Source organism: Myotis yumanensis, unplaced genomic scaffold (assembly GCF_028538775.1).
Source record: "Myotis yumanensis isolate MYYU_CA2020_CCGP unplaced genomic scaffold, mMyoYum1.0.hap1 SCAF_9, whole genome shotgun sequence".
NCBI classification, from domain to species: Eukaryota; Metazoa; Chordata; class Mammalia; order Chiroptera; family Vespertilionidae; genus Myotis; species Myotis yumanensis.
The window spans coordinates 47267859-47281550 of record NW_027223760.1 but is presented as its reverse complement, the minus strand read 5'-3'; the positions used below and the strand labels follow the sequence as shown (position 1 = coordinate 47281550).

At 46.8% G+C, this 13692-nt stretch overlaps 1 protein-coding gene across 4 annotated transcripts in view; it reads left to right on the top strand.

Moving 5' to 3' along the window:
• The first annotated feature begins 276 nt into the window (after positions 1 to 276).
• CDK6 (cyclin dependent kinase 6) overlaps positions 277 to 13692 on the top strand; it is a 215761-nt gene continuing 202345 nt past the window's right edge. For 2 of the 4 annotated variants that reach the window (XM_070424263.1, XM_070424259.1), the window contains exons 1-2: positions 3009 to 3127; positions 3241 to 3840. In XM_070424263.1, coding sequence (XP_070280364.1) covers positions 3608 to 3840 — 233 coding nt within the window. In that variant the 5' untranslated portion in view covers positions 3009 to 3127; positions 3241 to 3607. Of the gene's footprint in view, positions 347 to 1659; positions 1866 to 3008; positions 3128 to 3240; positions 3841 to 13692 lie in introns of those variants that run through there. The other 2 variants (XM_070424260.1, XM_070424261.1) reach the window with 2 other exon arrangements.

Below are 13692 nucleotides of genomic sequence, written 5' to 3'. Positions count from 1 at the left end.
CACACTTGCTTGCCACTGCGCCGCGAGCCCCCCACCCTGCAGCCCGGTGGGTCTCGGGCAGAGTCGGCCTCCCGAGCCTCCGCCCCTGCCCCCGCCACCTCCCCAGCTCGGGCCCCGAGCTCCGGCCGGAGCCCCACGGCTCCCGTCCACCCCCTGCGAGCCGCGCGGGCGGCGCCCTCCGCCGTCCCTCCGCCCTCCGCCGCTGTGCCCACCCCCTCGCCGAGAGCGAGCTGGTGACTCCTTCCTCCGAGCCGGGTTACCTGCTCCCCGCCGCCGCGGACACGTGCGGAGGTCGGACTGACACTCGCAGCCCCCTCGGGAGGCCGGATGTGGCCCGGTCGCTCAGGTGAGGATCTGGGCGCTCGGGTGGGTGGGCTGCGGGGTGGGGGGAGGGGGTCCCCGGGGGAGAGTGGGGCCCTCGACTGGGGTCGGAAGCGAGGGTGTGGGTGGGGGTGACTGATGGGGTGGAGGGTATGTCCTCGGAATCCACTTTGATTAACCCTTTGCGAACCAAGGCGGGCTAGTTACGGGGTCCAGTTTGGGGGAGCTCAAGGCGTCTCTCCTAATCGGACTAGAGACGGAGGACATCACACACTAGGGACGCCCAACCCTGAGGTCCTGTGCCCGCTCCCACATAGCCGTGCGCAAAAACACAAACACTCCTTATGCAGATTTTGAAACGGAATTTAAACTCCACTCGGACGGTCCTACAATAATCCACATTTAGGGGTGAAAATGCACTGCCCCTGGGGACTCTGTGCGGGAGAATGTGTTCCCGTGCCCCATATTGATTTCCCACGAAAGCTCCCGCTCCCGCTCGCCGAGGTGTGGGTGTGGGCTCCACCTTCCCACCACGAGGTAAACGTGAACGCAGGCTTCTCGCCGGCAACCCCCGCGGGGGAGTTTTGCACACTTGGAGGAGTGCACGCAGGCTGCCAAGTGCCCAGGCTTGGAGCCCCGCATGGACTCAAGGCAGGTTCGCTTTAGCTTCCCAGTTTACTTTTCGAATTTCCAATATCGGAGTTCAAACGCAAACGCATACCCCGCAGGGAGCAGCCTCGGCCCCGCAGCCCGCCGGTCAGTGTGCACGTGGGCGCATCCGTGTGTGCGCGCACGCGGGAGCCGCGGTCCCCGGTGCGGCCTCTGGTCGCGGCGCTGGTGGCGACCCTTGCGGTGCTTGGCAGGCTTCGAGAGAGGCACATGAAGGATTTCATTGAGTGTGAAGACAGAGAGCAGAGACAGAAAGCAGAAGGAGGCGGCTGCAGCCTTTGTAGTCGCGGAGGAATGCGGAAATGTTGAAGCACTATGTCAAACTTTTTGAAATGGGGTCAAGTCACATTCAGCCAGCGTGGGAAAGCAACAACAACAACAAAAAAAAGTGGAGGAGGGGGGCGGGAGGGGGGGGCAAAGGCACTGTGGCTCCCGTTTCTCTCCGCCGGAGCCGATGGTCTGGGGAGCGAGGAGGGGCCGCTAGGGCGGGTGGTGCGGGGCCGGGCGGGGGCAGCAGGCGCAGTTCCCTGCGGGGGTGGGACGTCCGCGACGCTTCCTTCGCTGCAAAGCCTGGGGCTGGAGGGGCGGGGATGGGATGGGGGGGTGGGGACACGGGAGGGCGGGCGGCGCAGCCGGCGGCGGCTCCTCCGCTACCTGTGTGGCCCTCGGCCTGGCTCAGGTCCTCGGGCAGACGGTGGGGGCTCGTTCCTCCGCTCCCCCAGGACTCGCCTACCCCCTTTAAGAAGAGTTTGAGTGGAGTCAGTGTGAGAGGCTTCATCCTCGCAGCGGTCTCCTCTGCCCGAACGCAGTGGGGGTCGCGCCATTTGTTTCTTTAATTCCTGGAAGAAGGCGAGCCGGCCAGCTGTGCGGGGCAGGTAATTCCTAGGTGGCCCGGGAATTCCGGACACGCGGCCGGCGTAGCGAACATCCTGCCGGGGCTGCGGTAGCCGCGGGTTGGAGGTTTCCTGGGGACTGGATTACAAAATGAATGGGGAGGGGAGGTGATCCCGCCCCCCCACACACACACACCCCCACACACCACCCTACACTTTGTTCCGGAGGGCTGGGGGAGGGGGGGCGACTGGCTGCAGAAGGCATCGGGCCTGAAGCCGAAAGGGGAATGGAAACCTCTGTCTGCTACGTACATCGGAGATGATCCTGGGAGTCGGGGAAGAGCCCCCGCCGCGGGAGTGGAGCCTCTTCTCTCTCACCCCCGGAGGCTCAGCATTTTTCTCCCCTCACCCCACCCCACGTCACCGCCACCCTTTTTCCTGGGGAAATTGAGTTTTACTTGGGTTGGAATCGGTTGGAAATTTCAGGGCGGGTTACAGTGGTTACCTTGCTCCTTAAGTTATTCTTTAAAGAGACGAGATAAAATGTGGCGAGCACCCTTTCTCCCACATTTGGAGTCCCGTGGGCGACTCCCTCAATCCAGGACCCCACCGTCCACCCACCCACCCACCCCCGAATAGCGGGAACCCCACCTCTCCCGGCCTGATGGGTTTCCACCAGGGAGGTCCTCCGCGTTGGCAAAGGAAGAGTGCCATTTCCAACCCAGACTCCTTTACCCCCCAAAAGACCATTTGTGATGCAAGTCGTTTTTAAATGTTTCCTGGTAGAAAAACTGAAAGTAGAAAGAAAGGAAGCAATTTTCGAGCAGATGTCTGACCACCCCTTCTCGCACACTCCCAAGCATCGAGTTACAGGGTCCTGGGGGCCCCCACCCACACTCTACGGCCCCACACGGGTGGACTCAGTCCCTCCACAGCAGCTTGCGCGCGACCCCTGACCGTCCCACGGCACCCCGGAGCCCCTCTCCCTGCGCGTCCAGGCCGGGGAAGGGACGGAGGGAGGGGAGCAACACAACACAATGATAGAGGAATAGATATTAAGCCGTGACATTGACGTGCCCGGCGCCTCCCCTCCCCCGCGCTCCCGGCACACTCTGGGCTGCTCGGCACGCCCCCTCCCGTTCCACTGCGTCCCGCGCGGCGCGGCGCGCTCATCCCCGAGGGGCCCCTGCAACCTCTCCGCGCGGAGACGGTTCCAGCCCTACGGGGACGGAAAAGTAACTTCGCTTTTCTCGGAAGAACCAGGAAGATTAATCGGCCAGGGAGAAGGCAGGAGCGCGCGGAGGGTAGCGACGGGGGGCTTCGTGAAGGAGGAGGAGGGGAGTCTGCAAGAACCCGGAGGAAGGCGCTTGGGATGTCTGATTGCACTTTCTTCTTGTCCTCCCATCTTTCCTTTTAGGTGGAATAATTGTGGACTGAGACGCGCTCCGGCAGAGACTATGTAATCGGCTCGGTGACTGTACAGCGGACTGCGCTTCGGGGAGGGAAGAGGAGGGATCGGTTCGCTTCTTTGCGACTCGGCAGGCGGAGTTTCGCAGGGGCACCAGTGTCGCGCCCGCCCGCCCGCGGGGAGGTCGCTCCATCCAGCCCCGCCGGCCGCGAGAGCCCGAGCGCCGGAGCGCGGTAGGCGGCTGGGGTGAGGGAGAGCTAGACCCAGCTCCGGGGCGCCAGGGAGCGGGCCGGGGAGTCCCGGGGAAGGCGAGCGGCGGTCGCAAACCAGCGGAGCGCGCCCCCAACTCGCGCCAGCGGTGCGGCGTCCAGGCGGCATGGAGAAGGACGGGCTGAGCCGCGCGGACCAGCAGTACGAGTGCGTGGCAGAGATCGGGGAGGGCGCCTACGGGAAGGTGTTCAAGGCCCGGGACCTGAAGAACGGAGGCCGTTTCGTGGCGCTGAAGCGCGTGCGGGTGCAGACGGGCGAAGAGGGCATGCCGCTCTCCACCATCCGCGAGGTGGCGGTGCTGAGGCACCTGGAGACCTTCGAGCACCCCAACGTGGTCAGGTGAGCCGGGGAACCGTGCCCGCGCCGTCGGGGGCCGAGCGCCCGGAAAGTGCTGGGCCAGGAGGATCCAAAAGCGCCAGGGAGGAGGGGGCTGGGGCACGGTGCGACCCGTTGACCTTACGGAGAGAATAAGTTTTGTTGACAGAGCCGGTGACCTTGCCAGACAGCGAGCAGAAAGACAAATCAGAAAATGTGACCTACGCAGGCTTCCCTCCCTGCCGGCCCTGAAAGGGGTCTGGGAAGTTGGGTGCCCTTTAGGCACAGAACAAGCCGACCTGAGACACGCCCTGCCAGCCCTACCTCTTCCCCCCGCCTCCCCCCCTCCCCCCCATAGTTCCCTGGCCATTGGGGAATTTTTGAGAGACTGAGTGTAAGTGAGAGGTAGCAGGACGCAGTGATAATTTGAAGGAAGAGAACTTTATACTGGTATAAATAAGGTTAAAAAATGCAGAAACAATGTTTTTGCCAATCACACCCAGGGTTTCTCTTTATTAAAGAGATAATGATAAGTAGTAGTCTCGATGGTCTAAGGACTAAAGTGCTGATGCCCATTTTCCAACAGTGTTCTTTTAAATATTCTAAAAATATTGCCTGTGTATTATTTTATGTCTCTGAGCCAACATAGTCTTTGGACTACTCCAACGGGGTAGATATGAGTCCAAGATACGGAACCTTAGATTCTAAATTCTAAATTCTGCCTTTGCCTTTTCTGGAGGGTTATGCAGTGGGTGGGGAAACAAAAGTTCTTGAAGTCTCCTGTGTGGAAACCAGTAGTAAAGTGTGTGTGTGCCTTAGGATAATGGTGTTTTCTTGGTGATCCTGGAATTTCCCCATTGTGTGGTTGACACTGTGTGGTGTGTTCTCTTTTTATTTTCTAAACAGATGGTTTCAAGTCAGAAAGGAATGCACAGAAACATCTACAAATTAGGGTGTGCTTTTACCTTTCCTCAACTCTTGAGATAATGTGTTGGAAAAGGGCCTTGGGTTCTTCTTCCTGACTTCTTATCCATCTAGGGATTCCATTCGACAAATATGTGCCTACTGTGTGCACTGTGGATGAAAATATGTAAATAAGGACAGCTAAATATTTTTGTAACAAGTCAAACAATTTAACATTAGTCATCAAAGTGGAGAGACCCAAGACTGACCTTTGAAATACCAAGCTCTCTACAGACTCAGGGAGTCCAAGTGTCTACAGAATCATCCTGGGAGGTTTTAACTTGTCTCCTCTTATTCCAGGCTGGTGATTTGTGTGGCACTTTGTTCCTGACACAGTGAGACTCAGGCTAGAAGGCAGCAAAGAATCATAAATACATAAATAAGGTAGTAAATGGCTATAAAGATAAGGACCCCATTATACCTCCACTTAACCAGTAAAGCCTGAGAGGGACAAAAGATAATGAGATTGGGAGAATTGTGTTTTAGGAAGATGGGATCACATATAAAAGCAATACGTTAACCTTTTGTGTGTGTGTTTTCTTCCTCGAAAAAACACAAAAACGCTTTTGGGGAGTCTTTTCGATAATGAAGGGAAAAACGAGGGTACATTTTGTCCCATGTAACTTAGTTATCTTCCTAAAAGAATCACCTAGGTGTTTCCCAAAGGATGAATTCCACCACTAGAATGTTAGGACTAAAATTTGTGTTTTATTTTGTTTGTTACCTCTGGAGAGTGTCCAATCAAGGATGATCTTCATGTGTGTAAACAAGATGCTGTCCTGACGTAGAGGTGTTATGGAGGCACCCCTGTGCAACACTGCTTTTTACAAAGCACAGGCTATTCTTGTAAGCTGTGCTTATGAATTGAAGACAAGGGGTCGTTTTCTAAAAGTATCTTTACATGTGAAGTTTCTTCGTACAAGTCGTAAGGAGAAACTGAGATAGTGTCTGTGAGAGCACTTTGTCCATTTAAAAGTGTTTCACATGTCCAAGTATTATTTGTGTTCAGGCAGATTCGTGGGCCCTTGCCTCAGAGCCAGTTCCCAGTAAGGAAGGCATCAGTTCGCCTGACTTGTACGATACGACAAATCATACTTAAGCCCAGACATCAGCTCTGAAACCAAGAAGCTACTTGAATATAATGAGCCTGTAGTTTGTCAGAAACGCCCATCAGTCATATGCCATGAAGGTCAGTGACACTTGAGGAAATTATTGATGATGTCATCCTCACAAGCTGCAGATCTCCATTCCAGTTACTTTCCTTCCCCGTTTCTTCTCTTCCGCCTCTGCCTTGGGGCAGTCATTGGCCCCCATGACTTGTGTGGCTAGACTAGGATTCTGGACTTCAGAGGTTGCTGATATTTGCAGGGTCAGGAAATCGAGGACAGGTGACAATAATTCTTTTCCTTCCAAGGTAGAGTTGTCAAAGTTGAGCTCCCAAACCAGTGATTTATTGTTGCCCCACAGGATTGTTGCTGGTTCTTTAAAGGTTTCTTAAAAGGGCGGATGCCTTTATAAGTTGCCTTCCAGTCATAAGTAATTTATCATAATTATAGGCCCTTCCCACAGATAGTTAAGCCTCTAAGCTTGAAGGAGCATAATAAACATATTAGCTTTTTCCCCCAAAAGTTTAAGGTTTAATTTTGATGGATTTGCCAGAAAAGCTGACTTGTTGTTGGCACTGACACTGTCTACATGTGTGGGGATAATGACTTGAAATTCTTGGTTACCTGCACGTGATGTAGCCAAGGCTTGATCAGTCTGGGATGTAAAGTTACTCTTACTTTACGGCTGGTAATCCCAAATCCCTAGAGCCTTTGCCACAATCAGACTTCAGTATAAACCTATATTGGAGCGTTGCACTCTACAAATGAATTCTGTTGATGTTCTGAACTAAATATATACAAGCAGGTAGGATAATATGGTTTATCAGCAATCTATTCATTCACCAAATATTTATTGAGGGCCTACTATGCGCCAGACACTGCTAGAAGCTGGGGATACAGCAGCAAACAAGTCAGGCCAAGTCTACACTTCTAGAATTTACCTTGTAATGGGATGAGAAGTTCTTTTTCTTTTTAACCGTTTGAGTCCCAGGGGGTATTGAAAAAACACTGTCGAAGAATCCCAAACAGCACAACCATGCTTTCTCTAAATGAATACGAAAAGACCCAAACAGCGTGATAGCGCTTGTTTTATTTTATGTCGAGAAATACCAAGCAGCGCAATCGCGCTGCTTGGGACTCAAACAGATATTAATTAAAAGGAGCTGTGTGATGTACTTGCGTCAGTAAATCTGAGCGCGCGACTTCAGCAATCGGTAACGCACCGTCAGCTGTCCACAGTGTTCGAAATGTGCTGGGTTTTCTCGACATAAAATCTCAGCAGCGCAATCGCGCTGCTTGGGACTCAAACGGTTAAAAATCCACTTATCTTTATTTCCATTGGCTTGCTTTACTATATTTAACCTAACCAATTTTATAGCGCAACTAATTTTTTTGTGATAATTTGGTTACCAGGAGTTTGCTGATTGAATAGGTAAGATAACCAAAACACTAATCAGAATCAAATGCTTTTTGAAGATTAAATTTCATCTTAGAGACATACAAATAGATCTATATAAGAAGACATTGACATATAAACAATATATATGATGAACATTTGAGCTCTATTTATTCAACGAGGATTTAGGAAGAACCTATTGTTTAAAAACCATGGGCTGAGTGCTGGGAAATATACTTAAGTCACAGCTGCTCCTCTCCTCCAGTAATTCCCCGTGGTTGAAGGAATAAGATGATCACCATAACCCTGATACATGATAGTATTATGTCAGCACAGAGACCGGGAAGTGCTACCAGTGTTGTCCTTAGGGATCAAAGTTGTTAGTATAGCAGTGAAAGTAATTCAAATTGAAGTACTGGTTCCAGAAACTAAAACTCATGGCATTTCAGTGAATAAACGTGTGGCATCTAAATATGTTCAATTATTTTTTTCAGCATATTTAATCAATGCTTTAAATAAAAAGCCAACAGAGGAACTTCTCTTGCATGTGGGTCTCTGACTCATGTATCTGGTGTTCCCATACATTATGTATGTATTAAATTTGATCATTTTCTTTTGTTAAAAATAAATAAGTAATAAAGCCAACAGAAAAATCCATGCAGCTCAGTAATTATTATTCAAGAAGAGTTTTCTAACTTTCTTTTTTTTTTTAAATTCTTTATTGTTAAAAGTATTACATGAGTCTCCCTTTTTCCTCCATTGACCTCTCTCCTGACACCCCCTCCCTCAAGCACAAGCCCTCACCCCTCCTACTGTCTGTGTCCATTGCTTTTGCTCATATGCATGCATACAAGTCTTTTGGTTGATCTCTTAACCCCTTCCCCCCACCTTCCCTCAAAGGTTGTACAGTCTGTTCTATGCTTCTATGTCTCTGGTTCTATTTTTGTTCATCAGTTTATGTTGTTCATTATATTCCACAAATGAGTGAGATCATGTGATATTTATCTTTCTCTGACTGGCTTATTTCGCTTAGCATAATGCTCTCTAGTCTCATCCATGCTGTTGCAAATGGTAAGAATTCCTTCTTTTTTTACAACAGTTCATACTTTCTCTTTTTAAAGATCTCAATAATATATACCATAAAAAAGAATTAAAAATGTGATATTCTCAAGGAAAACCTAATCATTAACAGGGTTGAAGAAATATGGCATATTATTTGATGCAGCATAAAGCTGAGTCATCTGGGAATTCCAAATAAAAGTGTTATTTTGTGGGTGAATAGTACATTTATTAGAGCTTGTTTCACTGAAAGGAAAAGCAGGCGTTTGTCTCTTTTTAAGTTTCAGCATGTTAAAAGTATGTTTGGTCTCTCATTCTCTAGGAGTTTCTTGAAAAGTATCCAATTTATCAAGGTTATTTAGTAAATAAACATTTTTTCAATGATATTCTGCCCGTTCCTTGTTCCTGCAGAAAAACTTGGTAATGCTGAATTGTTGACATTGCACTTGTATCATTTTTACGTAACTATTATCACCATAGCATTATTAGAATTTTTCTGTCAAGAAGAAAATGGTATACAAGATGGAAACTTGCATAAACTTGAATGTCTAGTGGTGTATTTTCCTATTTTTAAGACATGGTAAGTGAATGTCTATTGAAAACAGGCTCCTTGTTAAAAGTAAATTATCTTTAAAAAAGAATATGCCTCGTCCAGGTGACCTGGAAGTTATACTTGCAACCCTACCTTCCCTCTCCCACAATACCTCGCGCTCTTTTTTTCCAACTTGGGCCAGGCATAATGGCTCCGGCAAAGAAGGGTGGTGAGAAGAAGGGGGACCATTCTGCCATCAATGAGGTAGTGACCAGAGAATACACAATCAACATTCACAAGTGCATCCATGGAGTGGGTTTCAAAGAAGCGTGCCCCTCCGGCACTCAAGGAGATCTAGAAATTTGCCCTGAAGAAGATGGGAACTCCAGGCTGAACAAAACTGTCTGGGCCAAAGGAATAGGGAATGTCCAATACCAATCTGGGTATGGTTGCCCAGAAAACATCATGAGGATGAAGAGTCGCCAACCAAGCTCTATAGATTTGTCACCTTTGTACCTGTCCCCGCTTTAAAAAATCTACACAGTTAATGTGCATCAGAACTAATCACTGATTGCTGAATAAAGTTATAAAACTGCAAAAACACAAAACAAAAAAACAATATGCCTCACTGTTAATGATTCCCTAGGAATGTTTTCTTAAGAATGAGACATTCAGTACTTGTACTATGTCATTGTAAATGCAAGGATATTAAGGTTGGAAGACATTCTGGAAGTCTTTCAGCCCTTTTATGTCATAAACTAAAGCCCAGAGGTCAAGCAGCTTATCTATCACGCCATGATGAAGTAGTTGACTCGTATTAAAAGCTGAATAGCACTTAAAAAAATTCTTTTTAATTGTGTGTGATGGACGAAGTTAAATGAGTACATTTCTAGTTTGGAAAAAATGAACTATATAAAGACAAAGGTGATGGTTTGCCAGGAATAAATGACATACCAATTCAGGAAATTCCTGAATTCTGCAGTATGCCCTATTGAAGTAGATCTGGAAAAAGTATGATGATTATCCATTAAATTCTGCTTTTAAAGAAGTTGGGTAGGCCCTGGCCAGGTATGACACTCTCATTGGTTAGAGTGTCATCCCAATATGCCAAGGTTGCAGGTTTGATACCTGGTCAGGGCACAGAGGAGAATCAATCAATGAATGCATAAATAAGTGGAACAACAATGTTTCTCTCTCAAGTCAATAAATATTTTTAAAAAGAATTTGGTAATAACTGATACTTTAAATAGCTATAGTTAAATACTAATACAAGTAAATAATGTAGTTAAATAATTAAGTAATAATATTGAGTTCATTTTAGACAAAGAACAATAGGAAGAATCTAAGTGCTTGGTATTTGTCTGACGAGTGAACTAAGATGCCATAATGTCGCTCTGGCATCTACTGCTCATTTAATGAAATAAACACCATAATACTTGAAAATTAAGAAGCAAAGCAACCTCCGGACATATAAACAAATATGTTTCCCATGCGTCTGGAAGTAATTGCTCCATTATTACTATTCTCATGACATTCAGATGAGCGTTTCTGTCGTTTTAGGAAGGAAGTTAAGAGCTTTCTGGAGTGATCGATCATAGTGGAGATGAAATTTGGGTGCAGGAGGCTTGGTGATAGGAGCAGGTAGTGTGTGTAGTGTTGGGCTTTGTTGAAGGGCCAGGAGGCAGCACTGAACATGGGCACTGGTGGTTGGTAAGAAGCATGCCTACATAAAGTTCACCATTTGAGTAATGATCTATAGATGGTAAGTCTGCTGGGGCAGGCAGGTCAGCAGTCAGAGGGAGGTGTTTTATAAGACTGCCTGGGCAGTTGTTTTGAATATCACCAGTTGCTGTCATAGTTGATTTTGTTTTACCAGCTGCGCACATAGCTGCTCTCCACTGAGAGGTGAAGTAAAGTCACCTTAAGGTATGTGACAGGAATCTGTGTGAGTGTACAGGAGTAACTGGAAGTCCATTTGGGATAGGATAATTACTAAACATTTAGAAGTTTACCTAAATTTGGGCAACTGCTGGCTTTGTCATTTATGTAGCCATTTTAATTATTGATTCTTATTACCTGGCCTTCCTAAAGGATTTTAGTTCAATAGAATTAGAATCAAAGTATAAGAATTTTGGAATTGGAAGGGGTCTTAGATTTAACTTAGTCCAACCCCCTTTGGTCTATGTGGGAATTGTTTTGTAAATGCATAAAAGAATTGTCTTATTTTTAGTCAGCTGTTTTATTCCACATTTATATACATCGTAGCTACAAACTGAGGAGAGCTAAAGTTCAAATACAGGTTTATATCCAATGTCAACAGGACAGGATGACTAATGTTCATTACATATCTGAAAACACTCCTTTGGGATGTAAAAGTATTTTCAGTTTAATGATTTTATGTTTCCCCTGATGTGAGGACAAGGACTGGATCTTTTATATTCATGAATAATACAGTGCTCATAACTCTTAGCTGCCCAGTATATGTTTCCTGAATGAACAAAGTAAAATAAGTTAAATTATAAACCCTTCCAGTGAGAACTTTTCATCTTTCTGGAGTTGCCTACAGCATTAGCAAGTAATTCAGGCTAAACACTGAGAAGGAGGGAGATCAGTGGGTATTAACTGTAATGCATCTGCACACCAAGACTATTTAGAAAGAGCCTTCAAATACTAATTGATGTTTAAACTTTTCCTGTGACTTCATTTTTTGTCTTTAATACTGGCTTCTGCTATAATAGGATTTTCTTGTTTTCATTGTGTGGTTTGCTACATGTATCTTACAGGCAGTCTATTTTCCCTGAATGTGCCCCTTGCCATCCACCTCTGTGACTTTTTTAAAATTCTTTATTGTTTAAAGTATTACATATGTCTCCTTTTTCCCCCATTGACCTCTCTCCCCAGCCACTCCCACCCCCCAGCACATGCCCTCACTGTCTGTGTCCATTGGTTATGCTTAGATGCATGCATACAAGTCCTTTTTGATCTCTTATCCCCCTCCCCCCATTTTTCCCCTACCTTCCCTCTAAAGTTTGATGGTCTGTTCAATGCTTCTATGTCTCTGGATCTATTTTTGTTCATCAGTTTATGTTGTTCATTATATTCCAAGAATGAATGAGATCAAATGATATTTATTTTTCTCTGACTGGCTTATTTCACTTAGCATAATGCTCTCCAGGTCCATCCATGCTGTTTCGAATGGTAAGAATACCTTCTTTTTTTATAGCAGCGTAGTATTCCATTGTGTAGATGTACCACAGCTTTTTAATCCACTCATCTCCTGATGGGTACTTAGGCTGTTTCCAAATTTTAGCTTTGTAAATCATGCTGCTATGAACATAGGGTATATATATCCTTTCTGCTTGGTGTTTCTGGTTTCTTGGGATATATTCCTAGAAATGGGATTATCGGGTCAAATGGAAGATCCATTTTTAATTTTTTGAGAAAACTCCATAGTGGCTGCTTCAGTCTGCATTCCCACCAGCAATGCAGGAGGATTCCTTTTTCTCCGCATCCTTGCCAGCACTTGTCGTTTGTTGATTTGTTGATGATGGCCATTCTGACAGGTGTGAGATGGTACCTCATTGTTGTTTTGATTTGCATCTCTTGGATGATTAGTGACTTTGAGCATGTTTTCATATGTCTCTGGGCCTCGGTATGTCCACTTTTGAAAAGTGTCTATTTAGGTCCTTTGCCCATTTTTTGATTGGATTGTTTATCTTCCTTTCGTTATGTTGTATGAGTTCCCTATAAATTTTGGAGATTAAACCCTTTTCAGATATAACATTTGCAAATATGTTGGGCTCCTTACACAAACTTCATATTTTTTGGATTCTTTTTTCTTTTTGTTCTTCTAGTTGAGTGTTTTTGCTTCCTCACATTTCAAATCATTGATTCTCAGAATCCTTTACTGTTGAATCCCTGTATATTATTCTTTATTTCAGTCAGTGTATGCTTAATTTCTAACTTGTCCTTTTCCATTTTTTTGGAGTGGTTTCTAGAAGATTCTTGAGTAACCTTATAACCGTGGTTTTGAACTCTGTATCCAGTATTTTGCTTTCTTCCATATCTTTCATTTGTGACATGTTTCTTTGTCTCCGCATTTTGGCTGCTTCCCTGTGTTTATTTCTATGTATTGGGTAGAGTTGCTATGTCTCCTTGAGTTGGTAGAGTGGCCTTGTATAGTAGGTGTTCTACAGGGCCCAGTGGCTCAGCCTCCTCAGTCACCTGAGCTGGGAGCTCTAGGTGCACCCCTTTGTGAGTTGTGAGCACAGTCTTGTTGTAGTTGAGACTTGATTGCTGTTGATGTTACTGGGAGCAATTGACCTCCAGGCCAATTGGCTGTGAGGACCAGCTGCAACTACAGTGGGAGAGCTGCTGTGCAGGAGATACCCCTATGGAGCAGGACTTGCTTCAGTGGGACTTTGGTGTTCATTGAGTTTGCCCCTTGAGTGTGTTGCTTATGGATGTGTAGAGTTGTAACCTGGTATGGTCTGACACTAACCACTGGGTACATTGGCTCTTGGGTCTCCAGGGAGGTGCAAAGTCAGCCACTGCTTGGGGCCACTCAGCAGGAGCTACAGAGAGATCTGCAGATTCCTCCTCTTTCTATCGGGTTTGGAAGTGCCTAGATGAGGCCCAGCTGTCAAGCAAGGCCGACTGGTGCTGGTGCCAGGTCTCGGGCCTTTTATTGATAGGTTTGGAACTCCTTAACCCAGCTGCTGCTTGTTGGAGAGATTTCAGCCTAAGCAAGGAGAGGCCATTCATATGCAAAAGCTGCTGCTCACAGGGTGGGTGGGGTTGTAAATTGGATGAGGCAGGGT